This window comes from Apostichopus japonicus, chromosome 4, assembly GCF_037975245.1.
Source record: "Apostichopus japonicus isolate 1M-3 chromosome 4, ASM3797524v1, whole genome shotgun sequence".
Classification (NCBI taxonomy): domain Eukaryota; kingdom Metazoa; phylum Echinodermata; class Holothuroidea; order Aspidochirotida; family Stichopodidae; genus Apostichopus; species Apostichopus japonicus.
Window position 1 is genome coordinate 15,033,523 of NC_092564.1, and position 22,975 is coordinate 15,056,497.

The window sequence follows — 22,975 nt, forward strand, 5'->3', positions numbered from 1 at the left end:
AATGATCCATAGGATATGCAATGAGGTCGAACATGATGTGTGACTGATGACAATCTTCAAAAAGGTTATGGATGGGGAAAAAAACTTTTGGGAAATACTTGGTTCTCAGGCAAAAGTGTACATCTGGTTGCTCATTTTCAAGCCCGAGAAGTGCCATTTCCGGTGATCTGGGGGGTATCAAAACCAGAAATTTTCTTGTACGCTCCGCGCCAACCGATAGTGGCGCTTCGCTTAGATAGTAATTCGCGCCCCCCGGGTTAGAAAATCCTGGATACGCGCCTGTATATAGTGTAAAATATAGTATTGTAATGATAAAATTGTAAGTTTGTAAGTAATATCAAACTGAAATGTGGTAACCTTAGTCTTGTTAACGGCAGAAAACGACTAATACTTATAGTCTGTTCAAACGTTAGAGGCACAAGCAAGTATAACTCCCCCCCCCCCCCCCGACTGAATAAAACTAAGGGGTGTATCCATACAGTGTAGAGTGAGGAGGCAGATGTATATATCACTCCCCCCACTTTGCAAGAAGAGGAGGGTAGGGGAACCCTCTGCCCCACCCAGTTACTACGCCTATATGTGCATTCCTGGTATTGATCAAACGTGGTTAACATAAGCCTATACTGCTGATTCGAAACGATTCACGGAATTTGTCTGAAGTGCATAACTACGACAACACTGTAAACATTAGTTAGTCACGAATGGCAAAATTCTAGTCACAGTGACTAGATTTAGCTAGTCATTACCAATTCATTGGTTGCAGACCAATTTGCATGGTCGCTCGACTAACATAAATTAGTCACATAAATTTGTACGAACTTTTTTGACACTCACTATGCATATCATGTATGTAAGCGTGACGAGAATGTTCTAGTCTTCTGTTTGTTTACTTTCTATAACCTTCAGCTTTGACCAATGACGTCATTATTTTTATCCAATCATCGTACCGTAGAATACCGTGTGCTCAGCTGATCAGATATCCAAAAATCAGACGACGACCGGCGATTACATGTATACTGTATGCACGTACGTGGTACGTCGTACGTCGTACATTGCGGTCATTGCCTAACTGCAGATAGAACAGGGCTATCAACAAAATAAGAAGATTCATAATCATTTAACAAATTGTCAGAAGCAGTTTCAAATTGTCGCCAGTTAGGTAAGTTCAATCACAACTGAAATTCTAATAAATAATAATTGACACAATTGACATAATGTTCAATGAAGGTTTGAATATCCGCTATATGTTAGGCTGGAAAGTATGGGTAAAATTATTACGGTAGGCCTTAGTAAGCTAAACTGTTGCTAACGCTAGGACGAAGCTAGGCTAGGACTAGTAGGAGCTTAGTCTTCCTAGTGTAGCCCACATGCGCTCGTAGATGAATAGTACTGTAGTAGCAGTAATACACACTTATATGACATATTTTATATAAATGTGTATTATTAGCTAGTACACTAGGCTAGGCCTATATTCTATAATGTTACGAGCGCCTGTGGTGTACTAGGCTAGCCTACGTCAAGTTTCTAGACACCACTTCGTCTACCACCAACCCGGTCTGCATTTCGTGCACTCTAAACTGAAGATCTTCAGAGTGGAACTTACCCTCTGCCAGGGGCGTCAATCCGATTTGAAACGTGGGGGGGACGGAATCGATCCGAGTATTCCGGCCGTAAGTACTATCTAAGCGGAGCGCCACCATCGGTTGGCGCGAAGCGTACAAGAAAATTTTTCTTCTGGCAAACCCTCAGATTGCAGGAAACGGCACTTCCCGTGCATTATGGCAGAAAGCAACACCCCTAAAATTGATAAAAATGTCCGGCAATTTTTTATTTTGGGAAATATTCTCGAAGGAAGTGATCGCCATTTATTCCTAAGTTTACCAATTCCTCGTCTCCCAGAAGCGCCCAACATTTAAGATATCGAAACATTTTCGTGTTGGCTGATCCATGATCACCGCCCATCAAGGGCGGCGGAAGCACTTTTAATCTGGGGGGGGGGGCACCGACATAAAAGGGCACTTTGCAGCAATTCGATTGGACTGATTCAGCCTTATATATTTAGTACCCTTTACAACTCTTATTGTATTATCTTATTTGTACACACATCACTCCATCAACGCCCCCCCCCCCTCTCAAGGAAAATATGCATACTAGCACTGCAATATCCAATGTGCAAATTGGGAAACAAGGAACAAGTTTTCTTTTGAGACAAAATGAGGCGAAATCATGCTAATTGCTAATGTAGGAATCTTCCGAATTAGAGTTTATTTCTTGTTAATATCTTAACAAATTTGTTTCATTCGAAATAGCTTTGAGTTTGACCCACAGAAATTCACTAAGAGTCAGAAGCGTAGCCAGGAGTTGCAAAGTTGTATGCACGACTATCTGAGCGGAGCGCCACCATCGGTTGGCGCAGAGCGTAGTAGAAAATTTTTGGTTTTACAAACCCCTCAGATGGTCGGAAAAAGGCCCTTCCCGAGTGTTCATTCTGGTTCCCTGGCCTCTTGCTAACTTGAGAATCCTCAATTTTTATGTAGAAAATGGGCACATTTTTAACCTGGGGAAAAGTTTGGGCACGTGCCCCCTGTGCCCCCCGGTTCCGCCGCCCTTGCCGCCCATGCCCGTGAGAAGTGGTGACTGGGTGAAGAAAAAGCCATGCCGTTTGAAAACATGGGCAGAAAAAGTGAAAGTAGCGAAACCTAAGGTAAAACGCGCGATAACGAAGTGATTATTTTCCAGGTTAATTGAGACTGTATCAAACGCGAGCTTAGGACAAACATATTCAAAGGTAATGGCATTACTAATCCCGATATGTCGTCTTTGAGGTGTGTGGAAAATCCGCAACGACCATCAAAGAGCAATTGAATATTTAGTCTACTTTTCGATTTCGAAAACACTTTCTTTTTTTTAAATTATGACAAAATTTTATGACACCTTTGATTTTTTTTCGGGGGGGGGGGGCCTGTGCCCCCGGGCCCCAATGGGCACGACGCCACTGACCCCAGGGCCTCAGATATAGGCCCATTGCAGGGGTGGGCAACCTTTTGAATGAATGGGCCAGATTTTAGGAGTGAAAGATTGACAGGGCCGCACCTAACCAACGGCCTGCTGCTGATTTCAAACCTTTGATTCCGAGGACGTTCAAGCAATAGGTGTGTGTACTTAATCTGTATTCACAAAACCATAATGTCAATACAGTCCTGTTGATAATTAATGGTGATAATAGATCAACCTGACAGCATCATAAGTGCAGATAAATTCTAAGCAGCTAGCTCGTTTTTGGTGATGATGCAAAATAGATTGATTTTTTTCTTTTTCTTGAGACATCTCACGGGCCGCAAAAAAATCACTGGCGGGCCGCATGTGGCCCGCAGGTTGCCCACCTCTGGTCTATCGGAACGATGTCCCAAAATTTCCCCGGACATATAGGTGAAGGAAGCTATCCGCCGCGACTGCATGTGAGTTTCTCGACTTTCTGTCCTAGGAGTCATACCACAAAATGGTGCATTTCCTCATACGCCATTATTAATAATTTAAATAACTAACTAATAAGGCACAGCCCATATCCGAGTTCGTATAGCGAGCTTAGCGCAAATTTGGCGCCAGCATGTTAAACCAGGTTGCTAGGTCTACGAGAATACATTTACATGAAATTTGAAAACAAGGATAGCAAGACAAACAACTTTTATTATGTTTCAGGACCTCACACATGCGCATGTATCGTCAGACTTAGAATAGGTCCCATGTGAGTGGTGGCTAAAGTGATGAAGGCATGAAAATAAATCAGTAGTTGTTCGTTGGAGTCCCCAAGCAAGTTACCTCGGTTGCTAGGTGGATTTGCATCTGGTTATCGGGTGAATTCTGGTCGGAGCGTACTATGTAACCACCATGTACTCAGGGACGTAGCTAAGGCCTGATGATTGGGGGGGGGGGGGGGTGTAGTGGCTGAAAATCGGTTTTGAAGCCAGAAAATTCCAACTGCTGCTTTGTACCCCCACCCTCCCGCTACTCGTCAACGATACGGTCAGTGCCAGTCAGAAAACCCAATCCTTCGCGACTGCACTTCTGTTACGAACTTGTTGCGATACATTTGTACCCACTGGCACTCATTTCAAAAACTTATTGCCCCCCCCCCCCCACCCCAACCAAATATTTTTGTGAAATTCGGGCAATATGCTGATAGCTTTTTTGATAATTTGCAATGTGTTTTTCAGTGGTTATACTGATATTATTATTACCCAACAATTATCACCAATACGGAAGGGTAATAAGACGGAAAATGATTGTGTGCTATTTGCATACGATGTAAAAACCGATGCATGCCTGTATGATATGCACATGATCATGTGTGATGCGCGCGTAGCGCGCGAAAAATTTTGGTTATATTTATCGGGCAAGTCGTTACACCCCCCCCCCCCCCCCCCCACAAAACAAATTGGGCTCCTACGCCTATGACGGTAGCTCTATTAGGCATTTTTTTTGTAGTATTCAAAATCATAAGAAGTTTTGTACGGTGGAGTATAAGAATCGCGAGAAACAATTTCCCAAAGTGGCAAGGAAAACGTGGTAAATATGACCGGTTAAAGGTCAATTTTGACCGAAATTTAAAAAAAAATTTACATGAAAAGGCCTAGATAAGCTAGAGTGCGACAGTCGGAAATTCCGACTGTCGCACTCCAATTTTCCAACTAGCGTCAGTTTTACCATGGCTTGGGGGTGAGACACACCCACACCCCCTCTAACGACGTCCCTGCGCGATGAATATGGAACACGATCACATGGTTCAGCCTCTGTTGAGTCATGGTGCTCCGTAGCCTTGTCTTCAAACGCCTCAGAGCACTAAAAGATCTCTCGGCTTCCGTCGAACTGGCAGAGGAGACGAGGAGCAACCGCAAGAGAGCTTCGACTTCACCAAACATAGCCCGTACCACTGGATTCATCAACTTGAATATTTGTCCATACCCTTCAACCGACAACGAATTTAACTGGCCTCGAAATAAAGGCAGACTAAGCTTAAGATTGTTGGAGAGCTCAGGGTACCAACTCACGAGATCTGGGTGGAATTCTCCATTCAGCAACATTGAGTGATATTCGAGGATATGAATCCTAAGATGTGTAAGCCGTAACCAAATAGAGCCACGACACTACTCTTTTTCCAAATGTGTGGGGGGACATTTGATATTGTTTCAACCATCCATCGAAATGTGGGGGGGACGTGTCCCCCCGTCCCCCCCCCCCTGGATTGACGCCCATGCCCTCTGCTCATGTAGTCTTAAGTACATGGTACTCTTATCTTAGGATTTTTTTGCTAAAGTTGGAAGTACCTTGTGTTAAACTAAGGACAAAAACTCAGTTTCAATGCATGAAATACCCATAATGTTGTTAGCTTAGGCCTAGGCATAAGGTTCATAGTGGCCGTAAGTGGCGCTATGTTAGTATCCTACTTCCTAGACCAAGTCTACACCAGCTGTAGCACAATGTTCTAGGGTTCTGTATCCTAAGTGGAGTGGCTGCTGAGTGCTAATATCCTGGACAGAGAATGTTTTGAGTCTTATTTAGCATATGTGCATCAAGGGGATTTGAGCCTACTCAGCCTATCATAAATTTTCTGTTGTTTGTCAATTTTCAGAGAAAGATAATGTGCCAAGTCCTCAGCATTCACAGCTATATACTTTGAATGGTTGTTGTATCAATGGACTCAACTGGTTAGATGAGGTAACAACAAATTCCAAACAACTCTGACAGCAGAAATAGATATCCTGATACATCATGGGAGATCTACTGTAGTAACTATAGGAACCAGTGCTTGCCACCCATGGAGAATAAGGTAATTTGACATTGTTGTTCTTTGACGAGCAACAAATTTGAATGTTTTATCACAAATTATGCCCCCTATCTACCTCTTGTTCTAATACCTGTCTTTAATATATTGTAACAACCTATGCATAAAGCTTTAAATGGACTGGATATGTTATTGAGGTGAACTGTGTATCTAGATAGCATTTCAGTAAGCTTTCCTTTAGACTACTGTACATACTGTTACAGTTAGGCTGTGGTTTACAAATCCCAATGATCCAGTTTTGGCAAAGAACACCTTCAAGTTAATTCTCTTATTCTTAGTAACTTAACAGTTGCACTGGAGTGACAGGCAGTATCAGTTTAACATGTTCCAAACAGTTTAGGAATACATTGGGGTGTGTCCTGTAGGTCAGTTTGGGAGGAATCAGCCGGCTGAGCTAAACAAAAGTAGTTTTCATCACATTTCAGAGCCAGAGACGAAAAAGCCCTCCCCGCTGACCCTTCTCTGGATGATGTTTCTGCATGTATGGCAAGCCAGACGAGACCAAGTGGACTATGACCCGGATACCAATAAAACCTGCAAGAATTCAAAAATGCACCCAACTTGGTCAAGCTTATCAAAATTGGTGACTGGAAATGTTGTTGCAGACGTAGACCTGGTTACTGCTTACACAGTATTGCTCATATCATGTGTATTTACACACTGCACAGTGCATACTGAAATCTCTGAAAAGACATCTTTATGGACCAAAAATGATAATTGCATAGAATTCTGTTGTGGTTTTTAATGTGACGACTATAAAAAAGTATCAATTTGGTATGAAAAAAATTCATCTCTCAATTAAGGTGGCATACTCCTTTTAGAGTCTATATCCATCCCCTCGATCGTTCTCCTTCAGGTAAGTGCCAAATGCAGCGGAGAACATCTTTTTTGACCTGTTATCAATCATAATCTAGTTTTTTGTGGCTTGCATGTTGGAGAACATGAATGGAAGTACATGTGGTGAGAAAATTGAGGCAGTTTTAGACCCCTTTAGGCTTCCCAGGAGTAGCGTAGGAAAACTGTTTGCCACTGAGTGAAGAGGTTTGTTAACAAGTGACGAAAACTTCCGGCTCGAATAGCAAAATATCTACATGGTCATGATACAGAAAATTGTTAGTGCCATGAAAGGCCAACTGGTCAGCTATCCGGTGATAGGTAGCATTGAGCCAGTGAAAACTTCTATCTAGACTAAGAGACCACATCACTTTTGTGATTTAGTGTGTAAGTCAATGGGGCTTTTAATGGGCGTATGCTACCTTAAATATAAGGAACAATCTGTGATATACAGTGCGCATTATGCAATCAGTGAAATAACCACAGTACGTAAAGACATACAGAAGTTGTGGTGGAATGGTTAGGGCACTGAACACAGGATTCCATGATCGTGGGTTCATGTAACAACCTGGTCGATACGTATGTATCTTTAATGAAGACACTTAATCTCAATTGCCTCTCTTTGCCCAGGTGTATAGGGTACCCCGGGAGGTAATTAAAAAATATAGCATTTGCACCGCTTTATGGCTGCAATGATATGGGATCTCCCCTGGGGAACATGTAGATGTTGCTAACCATATTGAGCATAATGTGTGATATGTGTTACCAAGGACCATAGATAGTGTTCCATGAATACTGTGCCAATGTTGCAATGTAAATGGCTAATTTACATTACATTTACAGAGTGTGGCTATGTTACATACTTAACCAAATGCATTTAGGCCTTTGTTACTTGACCACACTGTATGTCAAAAGTGAAAAAGGAAGGATATTTTTTTGTGTAATGCAAAGAGATAGTTCACTTGAGTATTCAGCATTGATTTATAGAAAAAACTGTGGTGAGTCATAAACCAAACTTATGACAAATAATTTCTCAGCAGAAATTGTAGCATATAGCCTACATACACATAATACCGCACACCGGTTATATTCAATAATGCACACTGGTCATACTACTAGTATGCTATAGTGCATGCCTAAGCCCCACATAAGTGTAGTGTATAAGATCATTGTTTGTGTACTTGCGCACACCTTTGGGATCAAGCAAAGTTCAAATTATCAGCAAATGATGTTTGATATATCGGGCAAGTCTTTAATTTGGACTTCAGTGTACTTGGAAAAAATTACAATCATTAAATGGGGTTAGTGTGATTGAATGTGGGGACTTCATTTAAAATGTACCCCAAAAATTGACCTACAGGGTAAGTTTCTACCATTCAAGACATAGCTTATAGTTTGTGATAAAGTACTTCTAGAAATGTTTTAACTACTTTGTTTTCTTTTCACCCTAATGTTGCTTCAAGGATAATAACATATTCGACTTACATGTTCTGCATTAATATTGTACCATCACATCCATGGTCAGAAACTCATAATAATATCACTTCCAAGTTCCTAATTCGAGATGATAATTATAAGGATATTTTCTGGCCCTTTTTAACAGCTAAGGTTATATAGAGCTACTCATGGCCTTTTTATACCATTTGATTTGACATGGGGTATTATTTTTAAAAATAAATTTATAAATAAGATATATTATTTTGTGTATATTAAATATATGTTATATATATTTATATTTATATTTAAATATTAATTAATATAGGCTAAACTTCTATTTTTATATTTGAGCTGTGCACTCGCAATTTTTCCCTTTTTCTGTCTGTCCATATCTCTTCCATGCTGCTATTTTGATGAAACTGATGAAGCCCATAATGATGCATGGTCAGTGGACAATAAGGGCCTTTAAGAAATTGTAGGTATAGGTCCTCAGGGGGTCAAATTGTTTGAAAACTGTTGAGCATTGCCAACTTAATGGCTAAGCATTTCAAAGTAATCCCATAAGTATTTTCAAGATGTTTTGTGGGAAAAGATTTTGACAATTTTGTAAAAATAAGTTTTCCCAATTGTCCCATAAATATTTATTTTAGTTTTAAATGTTCTTAAACCTTTAGTGTTTGTTACTGTTCTTTATGAGATGACTTTTAAATGGAATGCTGATTTGTCACATTTTGCATTAATACTGAATGTTAATAAAAATTTCCATGAAACTTATAATTTGTGTCACTATCTCATTTCTTAACTAAAAAGTACTTAATCTTAAACTAGTCTTGTGACCTAAATAAGTAGTCACAGTTGCAATGACTAATATTTTTGGTCACTGGACTAAGCTTTGGTCGATAGAGGCATCGTAGTAGGACTAATTTTAATTAGTCAGAAAACTTGATTTAATTAGTCACAAAACTAATGTTATATAGTCAAATGACTAGAAGAAACTGGTCGATAGAGGCATCGTTGTGACTAATTTTTTTTAGTCATATTGACTAACTATTGTTTACAGTGAAGGCACATTTCACGGTACGGCAATTACTATATGCGAGAGAAAGTAGCAGGATTTGTTTGTTAATTACACAAAACAGTTGTTAAAGAAATAAAACAGGCAAAGACATGAGCCTGTTGGACCTCATTTAGATACCTTTTCACAAATATGACGATGGGAGTGATACGTTTGCTCAAATAGTCTGAACCAACATTTACGGCCCTGGACATTTGGGCCCGGTTCAGTGAATCGACTGAACCGCATATTTTGTTACGCCTGTAAGGGCTCAATATTTTTTGTCAAGGAACAGAATCAACTGTTATTTCACTCCGAATGTATATTTGTTGCACGTTGGTTACCTTCTCGGCACATTGTTTGAATAAACATTAATGAAACCAGTACTATACCCGACTAGGGTGTAATCTGTACAAACGGTAAATTAACTATGTGACACAGACCTAATAATGTGACTATAGAGTTTACATGAAGGTTAAAAGAATGCTTCTACGGCATCTCCTGAATCCAAATTACATTTGGATAGGTTGAGTTTAATTCTTTAAAATCCAATACGATATGACCTCAATGTGTAACACGGTTTGGTGGTAGTGGGGGGGGGGGCGGGAGGGGGGTGTTGACTAGGTATACAAATGGATTACGTAATAATTTGGGAATGATAATATAAACTGAAGAAAGCCATCTTTAGACATTTGACTGAGAAATAGTCTGTATCGAAAGATACCGAAAGCGATCTTAAACGTATATCGGTAAGAAAAGAACATTCACAGCTTAGGATGTAGTACATCTTGTATAGGCTCTCCTGCAATGAATATGGAGAGTGTATGGATTAATAGAGAGATATTAAATATGTTTGAGGAATGATTTTATTCATGAGTGAAATGCGTATTAATTGTATGTATTTGTGACTAATGATGAAGCTCAGAAAAGACGACCCGATCAGAATTTATACTTTTCAAAATTATACTACATTTAGGTTAGTTTATTTGTTCTAATTATTCAGTTGATTGAATATTAATATTTGCAACGAGCTACCTTAAAACTCACGTGCCTATGACACACTCAAACTGACCTGTCGAAATTCACTTTCCCCTCAGAGTTCATACTATTTGAAGAACAAAGTGTTTTTGAAGCAATTGTTCTTGGAGTAAGATCATTTCTTTGTAAGAGCACTTTCTGTCAATGGATTATAAAGTTATGAGTTATAGTGCAGAGATACTATATCAAAAATTGTTTCATTTGAAAATGTGGCAGTTAATGTTTACTGACTCTACAAAGATAGGAAGATGATTAAATTAAGGAGTAACCCGGACACTAATTACGGACGGTGATACTTGTTTCGAAAATACTATAAACAATGATTTCAAATGTTCTTTTAATTACTATTGAAAGTAATACACGGAAGTACATGTGTCACACTGTAGTGTACGTCAGTGTACTATATATAGTTGCTGGATTTAAAAGAAAATCAATGTTTACTTAATGGTGTGATAATAGGTTCACTGCATAATTAATAAAGTCAGCCGATGTAAGCGTGTGAGTTTTGATCTATTGATACCATTTCATTACGTTCATAGAAGTTTAACGCGAAACAAGAGTTCCACAATTTCGCCGGATACAATAACTAGAATATAAGAAACAGCAGTATGATTTGTAAAACTTGTTTATCTCATGTGGAATCTTATGACGGCTGTTCTTTGATCCATGACATAGGAGATACACTTGAGCAAAAATCTGTCGGATCAGACTTTGGTAATCCTTAAACAACAGACGATCGGTGAGCAACTGCAGGATCCTGCAGTGTCAAGGAACTCATCAATCTAGCAAGAAAATCTTTTTTTAATATGAAATTATTATCAAAGAATTAGACAAATGTGTAGTAAGCCGAGGTCTATGGATGTTTATGTTGACATTTATTGATGAATAGTAACGTATCGAATGTAGTAGATGAGGTCATCCATTATTGGATCAAACATTTTTCAAAAATATCAATATGAGATGAAACTTTTATAAGAAATAAAACAAAAGTTTGTTTTTAATTGATGGAGTTAGTTAAATGTGTTCTCGGAGCGACCGTATCATCCTCCATCTTCATTCCAGCCATCCGACGCCAGGAAAGATTTTCGACCTTGGAGTGCCGCTTGAAGTTCCCGAGTGATCTCATCACTGATTTATTCACCGCAACTTCAGGGAGGTGTATGTGGTAAGAGGCAGCAACAGGCCAGTAGTATAGTAACTTAAGGATTTGTTAATGTGTATGTGATGCACTGCTGGCTGAATGTGACTGTATGTATACTTGTTAGTTTTTGTGTGTGTGTTTATTCAAGAAATGTAAGCAGGAAATAAAAATATAGTTCTTTTACATATTATTGATATAAAAAGTACACATTTTGTCCAAAACTTCGACACGCAACCGAGCATACCCTTCAACATAGATTTGCTACCGTGTGGACTTTACTATAGATCATTGCGAACAGGGCTAGGAAAGGGTAAGTCATTCATCTCTTCCAGCTGTGTCTACAATAGGTATTTTAGTAAACAGACAGACAACGTATAAACAGATGTATATGTTAAAAACGTAAGAGCAGTCATATTAATATTTAGCAGTTATTGCTTATTTGTGCTCTAGGATCATCCTAGCCGCGGCCAACCAATCATTAACCAGTTTACCATACAAACATTTGAGATTAAAGGGAGGTTTGAGATAAAGCGTCAAACTTTTGAGATAAACCGCCAAAAATTCCTCGACAACGTCATACGTTTCCTGAAACCGCAATTTTCTTCTCACACCCGTCGTTCTCAAGTCGACGTTTGGGTTGCTACCCCCCCCCCCCCCCATTGTTACTCCTCTAGTTGGCGAGTGGCATGTCCAATTCAGGCAACGGCGCCTTTAACGACACGCGAAGGATAATTCGGCTTATTTTGTCATTCTGGCACACACGGCATTGCTCAAAACTGTTTCATTTCAATGACATTTGACCTTTGAAACTGTGACGTCATAAATCAAGTCACAACAAATGTGTCACCTTATGTTCAGAGGCGGGGCTCACAGAAATCATCAGTTAATGTCGGACACTTGCGGTATCTGTATCTTACTTTTCAATAAAGAGAGCGTCGTTTCGTTTTACAAATTGTCTATACGAGTCACTATCTGACAGGGTAAGAATCATTTTGATCCAGGAATCATCTGCTGACATTACACGAGCTGCTTAGTTATGGAGAGGAGAGGGAAAATCTGTTTGTTTGGAACCATTGCCGCCAGTCCAATTCAAATAATGTTTTTCCTTGTCAATTTAGCAACCTTAGTTATGCTTTGCTTTGGAGAGGAAACTATTGTGCTTGATAGAATATGGAAGGAACATATAATCCGATCAGAGGGACAAACAGTGACCTTACGCTATATAAGTAAAGATAGTATCACAATGTTCCGAATAGATACACTAAAGAACGACTATAAGGCAAAGATTGTGATGAATTCAACGCTGGTTGAGAATTGCAATGACAGTTTTATATTCAACTCCACAAAGAATGGATCAGACTTTATTAATGACTTAACTATTAGAGATGTTACCAGGGAATTTAACGGTTACTCATTTCTATGCGTGGACCATATTACGTTCAATCCACAGGAGCTTACATTGATAGTGCTATACAGCCCAAGACGTGAATATCCACAGTGTACATCCAGCTCTACATATCCAATATATTTCACTGATCAAATTGGTGAACCTTTTGATATAACCTGTATCTCAGAAGAAGGAAATCCAAGAATAAACCTCTCCTTACAAAACACGCTGACATTGATAAACAATTCGTCCATTACACTTGGAGAGAATAAAACTCATCGATATGTTGAATTGAATACTAAACTCTATAGTGAATGGAACAACAGTATGTTTTACTGTTACGTTGTGCAATCTACTACAGGGATGGTTAGTTACAGTGCTCATTGTTCATTTGGTCCAATACAATTTGTGGATGAATTAACTGTCATTACGAATACATCGAATGTGTCAGTTAAAGAAAGAAAGAAGATTATGTTTTCTTGTAAGAGTAATGTTGATTCTGCTTACAAACAATGGAATATAGTAGATATTCCGAAACATGTTTCATATTCAAGTTCAAATGATTCAGATTATATTTACTTAGAAATAGATGTTAGTAATTTGACTAAAGATACCCTAATAACATTAGCCTGCTTTGTATCTTATCGTGGTAGAAACTTGACCACGAATATAACAGCCTATGTCGAAGCTTCTGGAAGTAAAGTCATTTTTCCGTTGCCTGTTTTGGCATTCATTGTCTTTCTGATTGTGCTCTTACTGGTCATTGCTAAAACGTGTGGAAGACAGCTACATTGTGAGGCCCGATGTAATAGAGCAAGAACCAGAGATCCGCGTACAGTAAACAGGACAGAAACACAAAATGGCCGAAGTGAGTGTATGATATTTCATCTTGTAGGATTAGTAATAGACTTAGCAAACCTTACATCTTCATAAATATTTTTAACATCTTATATTTATAATTCCAAACTATTGTTTTCTGTAAGTTTGTAAGTCTGAACTTAGGCTAAGCCTTTGTTGTGCTAACAACAAGCCAGCAAGTATATTTCATCCCATGTGTATGTATTCATAGACACAATTTTTTTGTAACGCAGCCTGCTGTGATTGAAAAGCACATTGATTGCTATGCATAAAATTGATGGAGTTAATCATACCAAACACCTTTTCGGTTTCCATGCAATGGACATAACATCTTTGATCCAATTAAAATAGGTAAGGTCAGTGCGCGAAAATGAAATATTTACTGCCTTAATATATAATAAAAGATAACTATATTACCTTAAATGTATGATATATTACTCTGTATAACCATATTTTGTGTTCGTAATTGCTTAAGGTAACATCGAGGTGGAAGGAGTAAGGGGAGGGAGTGGAGTCGGGTAGCACGAAATGAAGTGTTTACCCAAAAACTATAATCGCTCTGTAAATTTCCATATTCTTTCACAGATGAAGAGAATGTACCCGTAACACGTCAGCAAACACCGAGGTAAAGCCGTTGATATTCAATACTTTACTTTACTAACTTAATCTAGGCATGTCTCTACTTCATCAAGGCACATTTTGTAGGGAGGGAGACATAACGAAGTGGACTTAATTAATTTGGTGATACAATTTCAAAACTTCAAGACCCCCATTGCCTCATTATACAGTTCGAACTTTAACCAACTGAGAGTTTCAGTCTAGAATATGGATAGTTCTTTCTATTGTAAAGATTTGGACACTCACATTGTATGTTTAAATATGACAATTGCCTTGTATTGTTTTCATCCCAGGCTAATCATATTGTCATTTTCTGTATGATTTTCCTCCAAGGTCAGTTCTTCCCAGCTTGCCAGATGCGATTAATACTTCACATCATGAAAGAGAAATCGAGACATGTAGGTTTATGAAAATTATGTTTGATTTGCGTTTTGATTTTGAATGTGTAAAGCTCATTCTATGAACTAGTGACTAGTCTACAGATAGGGATGTTCAAATAAAAAATTTCAACGTTTTCTCGCCGAAGAACAATTATGGGGGAAGAAACGAAAATGAAAACTAACAAGTTCAAAGCTGAAGGATATTCGTGTAGTCAGGGTAGTGAATGAGGTCTGATTATGTATTTAATATCTTGATTTCATTACTTTTGACATGGAATCATAAATGCATAGGTAAATTATTTAAAAAGACTGTTGAATTACAGCGATTATGAACTAAAGTTAAAAGCAAGGGCGGCGGAACCGGGGGGCACAGGGGGCACGTGCCCCGCCCCCCCACTTTTCCTCAGGTTAAAAATTTGCCCATTTTCTACATAAAAATTGAGGTGTCTCAAGTTAGCAATTAGAGGCCAGGGAACCAGAATGAACACTCGGGAAGGGCCGTTTCCGGCCATCTAAGGGGTTTGTAAAACCCCAAAATTTCTTGTACGCTCCGCGCCAACAAATGGTGGCGCTCCGCTCAGATAGTCGTGCATACAACTTTGCAAATCCTGGCTACGCCCCTGACTTTTAATGAATTTTTGTTGGTCAAACTCAAAGCTATTTCGAATTGAAAAAAAGAATTGTTAAGATATTATCAAGAAATAAACTCTAATTCAGATGATTCCTACATTAGCAACTATATGTTTTCACCTCATTTTGTCTCAAAAGAAAACTTGTTCCTTGTTTCCCAATTTGCACATTGGATATTGCAGTGCTATATGCATATTTTCCTTGAGGGGGGGGGGACGTTGATGGAGTGATGTGTATATGCAAATAAGATAATACAATAAGAGTTATAAAGGGTACTAAATATAATGCTGCATCAGTCCAATCGAATTTCTGCAAAGTGCCCTTTGATGTTGGTGCTCCCCCCCCCCCAGATTGAAAGTGCTTCCGCCGCCCTTGGTTAAAAGGATCGTTCTCAATGTTACCTAAACTTATAAAAATGATGTTCACATATTTCATTCTAGGAATATTGAATATTGTTTTTTTCTACAAGAGAAGATGACTATGTGCCTGTTTGCCTTTCTTTTAGACTACTCTACAGTAACAACAGACACTTCGGGAAGTAATCGGTTATTTAACGAAGACGATATTTGCCTTATGTTAAAGATGAAGACCGGGACACTTTACACGAGGTGGATGGGGACAATACCTGTCTCTCTTGGGGTCACCAAATGTGTAGTCCTAACAACCCTCTCTGATGGTAAAGTGATATATATATAATCGATTTATCTGATATCAATAACTAGATGTATAGAATTAGATTTGTATCCTACACAAAGATGATAAGGACCCGGCTGGTTGGTGCGATATTTTATAATTATAATTCCAAATCCAATTATTACACTGCACGGTTGGGGCATTCATAATAAATTACTATTTTACAGCCAGTTTGGTGCTCCTTAACAGCAGCATAAACAAATGTGACCCCCCCCCTCCCATCCCAGAGTATAGGGCCTAGGCAAGTCTTAATTCAACTGATTTTCTATGACATGCTTCCGTGAAGAATACTACACGAGCAATAAAATATGCAGATATTAAAAAAAAAAAGTTCTGTCAACAAATATTGAAGTGATTCACAGATCTTCAAATTTGTCACATATGTTACATTGTCTGAAATAACGTTCAGTCATGGTATATCGTTTCGAAAAGATTTACTCACGTGTACCTGAACTAAGGCATATTACCAATATTTTCACTTTCTTCCTCGGATTCGTAGAAAGAGTTGTCAAACACAGAGACATCCACTGGGACAAATTTGTGAAAACGTCTTTAGACCTACCTGTGACGAATCAAGTCACGAAAATTGAAGGAATTGGGATCGTATATAGTGAGTGTTTATTCTTTCTATATAAGTTTTTGCTTTTCTTTTTCAGCAGTTGTAAGTTGTTTCTGCACCCGATCTTAATATTAAGAGATTTGTGAAGAAGAGAAACATGTTATGCTTCTTGCATGCAGTGAGAAAAAACATTAGGCCTGACGCAGTGCATAGTGTCAGGGCGTAGGGTTACAGCACCGTGACCTGAGGTCGATGATGGTGGCACGGGGAATATGAAGAGGGACATAATATGGGAAAAAAGGTGTCTTCTCATTTTCGTAAAATAATTTACGAAAATGTGGGTGCAATTTGTTTGCTTGCCATGTGAAACATCTACACAACAACATGTTACTCTTGGTAACTCCACAAGATCTAAGTGTTTTAATGTGAACTAACTTCTATAGTAACTATCTCTTCTTTGTAGATCAAATAAATATGATAACTGAACATCTTGCGTGTAAAACGTTAGACAATTACTTGAACTTTGACCCAACCTCACGTCAGGGAAGTGGGAGGAGCGTCACGTCAGTGCGAGATGTTATGGAACATTTGTCAGGAGTACTTGAAGGAATGGAAGTCATTAAATCCTACGGGGTGAGTTTCGTCCGTGACTGACAAAATATAGAGTTGAGCTGGTTTGGTTTCGCTGCAAACTCAGTAATCAATCTTGGTTCCGTGTACAAACGGATATGTAAATGCTAAATGTGTCCCTTTATGAGTTTTATATCTTGCCTTGTGATTAAATTGTGTCTAACCTTGCGGGAACGCTTGTTACGATTACAATAATTGAATGTATTTGTTGATTTGGTAGAGCAAAGGGCTCGTACCTCCGAGGTCCGTGGTTCAAATCCCGTTCTGTTCGAACATTTATTTACCCGGTTCGAATTTAAAAGTCAGTTCTCCGTCGTTCATTTTGTTTATAAAATTAGTTGACATTTCTTTTGTTAAAGAGCCATGGTTCGAGTTTCGATGTATTGTTTACTACATATCTATGATGTGACCTTCCCCCCAGCTTATACAACACAGTAAACATAAACTATTAGTTGTTTACGATATAGAAACCGGTGTCATGATCTCTATTGTTCTTAACAGCTTAAGTGATCTATAGTTACTAATTAAATATCAGTCTAAATTTTATCGGTGAAAAACTATCGTCGACTTTATACATCTTCACATCTCCATCAATGATTTTGTATTTATTCCCCCTTAAGCTCCGTTGAAATGCAGTATTGATTAATATTACTTACTGTTAGACAATAGTATCATTTTATTAATGTTTCCTCGATATTGCTGAAGAAACCCGACGATTTATGTCATGATTGGCAATCATGAAAATTATATCAATTCCAATCCGCCACAGTTTCTCCATCCTTGTTTCTCAACGAAGAAGATTTTATACACCAAACAGGGACAATGTAAGTTGTATGACTTCTGTCTTGCTGAGGATGCACCAACAATTTGCGCCATCAAGAAATCAGAGGTAAACCTGCTGTTTCCCTTAATTGTTCTGCTGGTCCTAAGTGCATCTCATTACGCAGACGAAATGAGTCGAGTCTTTAAAACTTCTCCTAATATAATGTTTGGCTAAGGAAATTTAAAGTAAAGGAAGTAGCCTGAAAAGAAATATGAAATTATTCATTCATAATCAGGGACGACGGGCCAGCCGGGCACATGCCCTTCCAGTTTGGGGGATAACTTCAAAAATGCTCGTTTTCATAAATTACTTCTCGTTTGTAATTTAAATACCCCTTTTTATAATTTTATGCGTTCTTTATATTATTTAAACTGCTCTTTTTGCTGAAAATTAAAAGGAAAGAAAGAATTTAAATGTACCCGTTTATTGACAAACATACAAATAATGTATATTATTGCTACGAACGCACTGAGAAGTTAATCTTTGTTGGAAATTTTTCATTCTTCACTGATATAAAATTGTTTTTGTTTATTATTCCGGTGTAATTCAATGCCTTGAAAGAACAGCTGTTCTCATCTCACTGTTTCTTCCTTTAACATTCTTTTCTTTCCTTTTTAAAAAAAAATAAAACCTGTCCTAACTTCTAATTTTGTTTGTAGATGAAATCGGTGACGTTGAACCAATTCGCTCCAGAAGCTTTCGACCGAAATGAATATTCAGCAGAGAGTGATGTCTGGTCAACAGCTGTTGTTATATGGGAAATTATTTCAGCTGGTGAAAAGCAATCAAATAATACTATCATGAAAATAAAATACCAACGCTTTGTAAATATTATTCGATCAAAAAGTATGCGAGCATAAAGAGGTCAAATCAGCTTCTTCGCTATACCTTACTTTGCCGGAACACCAAAATGCTACAATGTGAAACTATATACCGACGCTATAGCGAATGTATATATACTGTCACGCATATATAGGAATAGTAAATAATCATTGAGGTACTCACGATTAAAAAATGAAGATCCACGAATTTGATACCAGTTCGACTTCAGTTTATCATTTATTTGGCTTTTGATCCGGCGACGGTAACGTTTCCAAACCCACAAGTTAATTCAGAGGTTCAGAAGATTGATAAAAGTGAAATATACTAAAGAGAGATCGCAGAGTTAAGTTGGCACGACTCGATATTCTGTCTTGATACCAGAAAGTATGTTGTTACTAAGATAGTTAGGACCACTGCTATCTGCACAAATCAACGAAGTTATAATGTTTAAGTAATTAAGAAAACCGAAGTAAGTGAATGCTTCCTTTGCAAAGGCTTGTTTTATTTTCAAACACCTTTTACAAAGGTAAGGTGAGAGTAATAATTTAGAAACATTAAAGGTTCAACTACTGCAACGTAAGGATATCAGTATTTGTTTGCTTTTTCAGGTTATAAACCTTTCCCAATTAATGAGGAATACAAGCCAGGGGATGTCATTCCCATGCCAAAGACGCCATGGCCGGAGAAATATCTGCAGTTAAGGTAGCTTCATAGGGATTATTAGTTACAAATGTCGATTCTATACTCTCATTTCCAGGAACTCAACCATTACTTCATATGTCTGGTTTTACACTTTTTTGTATCATTTCTAATACTTCTGTTATCACTTACTGGCTGCTACCATTTTTTGACGACGAATTACACGAACATTAATCAACGAATTCAGGAAATAAACCCACAGCTGATAGAATGTCACTTTCCGCATTGGAGTAGTGAGAGGAGAAAGGGTTCCCTATACTGCTTAGTATCATTCAAATTAGACACGATTTATCTATATCTGGTGTCCTTCCCCGACCCCCAACTCTTACTGTCTTACATCATGGTCCAGGTATACTATATTTCTTTTGTCTTTTTGAGGTCAGGTTAGACATTTGCTGAAGAATTTAGAATGACTTTTTCGACTTTCGAATGACTTTGTTATTGTTCCACAGAAACACGCTTTTATTTGAATGCTGGAGTGAAAACATGTCCCTTCGACCATCTATACACCATCTGAGGGATTCTTTCAAAACGGTACTTATTTTAGATTACAACAGTAAACAGTATTTAAGGAAACAACTTGACATCCTTGCTCGTTTTATCCTGTCTGCATGGCAGAAATGTTCGTATTTATACTATCACGGTGATATATCAATGTGACGTTATCAAACCCAGAAAATATAAAGAAGACAATGTCTACTACAAAGTATAGATATAACAGGTTTTCCGTTTGTTTGTTTTTTCTCGACAGATTTTTGATAAGTTAATAGACAATAGCTTCTATGAGATACCGGTATCATCTTTGTATACACGGATGATTTCTCCAACTGACGACTACGTGGAAGGAAAAGAATGATAGAAGAAATACGCCTCATGTTAGCAATTGATATATTACAAAAGCATTGCCTTTCGTTAAGCATTCCGGCAAGACTTGTATGTGAAGAATTCAATGGACGCATATCGTAACTATGTAAAACAGTATGATTAACTATTACTTCCATGTGTATACGGCGGGCAAACAGCTCAACAACGGTGACTTAGGAACGTAATTCAAGATTCATTATTCATACTTATTATTTATATTCGACTTTCAAAGACATCCCAAAAAGGTTTGCAAAGTGGGAAAGGAAATGGGCAGAGGCGAAGCAATTGGCGGTATGGCTGGTTCATTGAACCAGGGCCCTAATGTCCAGGGGTCTCATATACAAGCTTGATCCCAACCTTTTGTGCCAAAGAATAACGACCGCATGTCAGTCATGTTTCTGCATGAAAACTTGAATGAGACCCAACATTGTCTATACGTTGTATTCTGTTGTATTTCATTAATAACTGATGTTGTTAGTTGACAACTTCCACTGTGGGTGTCAACTGCTTTCACTCAGACATTTGGACAGTGCAGTTAGTAAAGCACATAGGTTCGGCAATCTCTCTGGGCGATACGTTGCCCTAAAAGAGTAAACCACTTATTTCATGCCGGAAGGACGTAATATCGGCGATATTCTGCAGAAAAATCTCCCGAAATATTTCTTTTAGATCTCGAATCCCGAGTCCTTGTAAGTGTAATACCGTTGATGTTTTTATCACGTTTGTGTTACATTTTTCTTTATACAATGCTTTGATGTTTGGCACCTATAGACTTGCGGAAACTGCAATTTCACGCATCCTTTGTTGACGACAACTTTGTTTGATTTTTAATTTTGGCGGTAAAATATTTACTGAACAATATTTAGGACAAACAAATAAATTAAATCTTCTGATTTTTAATGCGTTGGATTAACAAAGTCGCGCATTGAAATTGTGTTTTTTAGACTATTGTGTGGGAGCTATTTATCCTTTGCATCGGGATATATTTAATATCGCAAATAACCTTCGAACTACAAATGTGGGAAGGGCGACATGGCTCCCTCTCTCGCTGAATTGACGCCCATGTTAACCATTGTACATCACACACAACATTACATCGTTCTTACACTACAAGGTGACAGTGACCAGTAATTGCGTTGTATGGAAAGGAACGGATTCTGTCACAAAAGTAATTTAAGTTTAAGAAAACTGTATATCTACTATTGGCGACTATAACAAATGTTGGTGAAGATTGTTTTCATTTATCATGATATATGTCAATTTATATAAACAGCTTTTAGATGATAAAGGCGCCCATGAGATAAGATATTGTCGAAACTTTTATATCAAAATGTCTACTTTTTGTAAATTCAGTGTCTTAGCTTTCTGTCAAAATTCGCAATCGAAAAATACGATGATCTTGTAATTTTTTGCAAATAAACACTTTTTCGTGTTCTCCACGACAAAACTGAAACTATTTTCTTATTAGATATGGGGAAATACTTCATTTCTCTTGTTTTAAATTACAAAGCAGGCGTCCCCGGTAATGAGCGACTATATGTGCTTAGGAAACGCCTGAATATACGATGATAAACCATGATGCTGCTAGTACACCTGACTATAGGTCTTCATACAGCATCTCCTGCACACAAATAGGGTTTGGATGGGTTGGTTTAAAATCGGCACCGTTGATATTTAAATAAATAGATAAAGGTCACAGAATGTATTCTGAGACATATTAAGCAAATACAATTTCACTTGCACTCAAATACTTGAGGAAATAAGAGGAACAGTAATTGCTGTTGGGTAGGGTGTTTAACTATAGTGAAATAGGGTAAGTAATACAATATGGATGAACTGTACAGTTTTTACAGTGAAGAAAGTACATATCAGTAACAATATCTTAAAATGAAGTATTTTGGCCTGAAAAGTTCCCAAGATTTGAATACATATACTGTTTCGATGAGAAATGTTTCCTCATTCAATGTCTTGATATCTATAACCTAAGCAATTCATTGGTATTGATATCTTTTTTGAATGTTAAGTTATAGTAACAAATGGTATTCGTCATAATTGGGGAATGATAATATAAAGCAACACTTAAGCATTTGAATGAGAAGAAACCTTCATAGAACTTATTGGTTTTAAGTGAAAAACACTTTCCCTGCTTAGAATGTAGTACAGCTTGTAGGCTCTCCTGCAATTAATACAGAGAATGGTTTGATTATGGGACAAATATTAAATATATTTGAGGAATGTTTCTATTCCATGAGTGAATTGCGTTCGGTATTAAAGAATAGTTCAGATCAAATCTAAGCATTCTGGTGAAATTTGCATTTATTCCATTGTACAGTATTTGAGATATTGACAGCTGAAGTTGCCACCTTTCGTATCAAAGGTAACTTATAGCAAACAGGTGTGACGTCATTGTTGCACACTGATCAATAATGTTTTGTTTTCTTTAAAATTTACGTCTTATTTTTAGACTCCACAATTAGATGCATCCATTATGTGAATATACTAGTACCATAGGTATTGGTATTTTAAAAACTTCACATCCCCTTTAAATAAACTAGTAACCTATATCCCATCCAAGGTCAAATCAATAGACTGAAAATCAAAACATTATTTGTCAGTGGGAAACTATGACATCACACCTGTTTGCTTCAAGTTTACTTTTAGTAGAA

The 22,975-nt window shown here is 37.9% G+C and overlaps 1 protein-coding gene and 1 long non-coding RNA gene across 2 annotated transcripts; both read left to right on the forward strand.

Moving 5' to 3' along the window:
• Nucleotides 1-681: 681 nt before the first annotated feature.
• LOC139966547 (uncharacterized) lies at nt 682-9,174 on the forward strand. Its single transcript, XR_011792694.1, has 3 exons — nt 682-1,159; nt 5,630-5,827; nt 6,268-9,174. It is a non-coding gene; the product is annotated as an uncharacterized lncRNA (long non-coding RNA).
• Nucleotides 9,175-11,347: 2,173 nt separating this feature from the next.
• LOC139966554 (tyrosine-protein kinase CSK-like) lies at nt 11,348-22,893 on the forward strand. Its single transcript, XM_071969712.1, has 11 exons — nt 11,348-11,370; nt 14,177-14,216; nt 14,543-14,607; nt 15,725-15,895; nt 16,412-16,522; nt 16,935-17,104; nt 17,871-17,990; nt 18,584-18,698; nt 19,355-19,448; nt 19,898-19,979; nt 20,197-22,893. The coding sequence occupies exons 4-11, from the start codon at nt 15,793-15,795 to the stop codon at nt 20,299-20,301; spliced, it is 900 nt and encodes a 299-aa protein (XP_071825813.1). The 5' UTR covers nt 11,348-11,370; nt 14,177-14,216; nt 14,543-14,607; nt 15,725-15,792; the 3' UTR covers nt 20,302-22,893.
• Nucleotides 22,894-22,975: the final 82 nt, after the last annotated feature.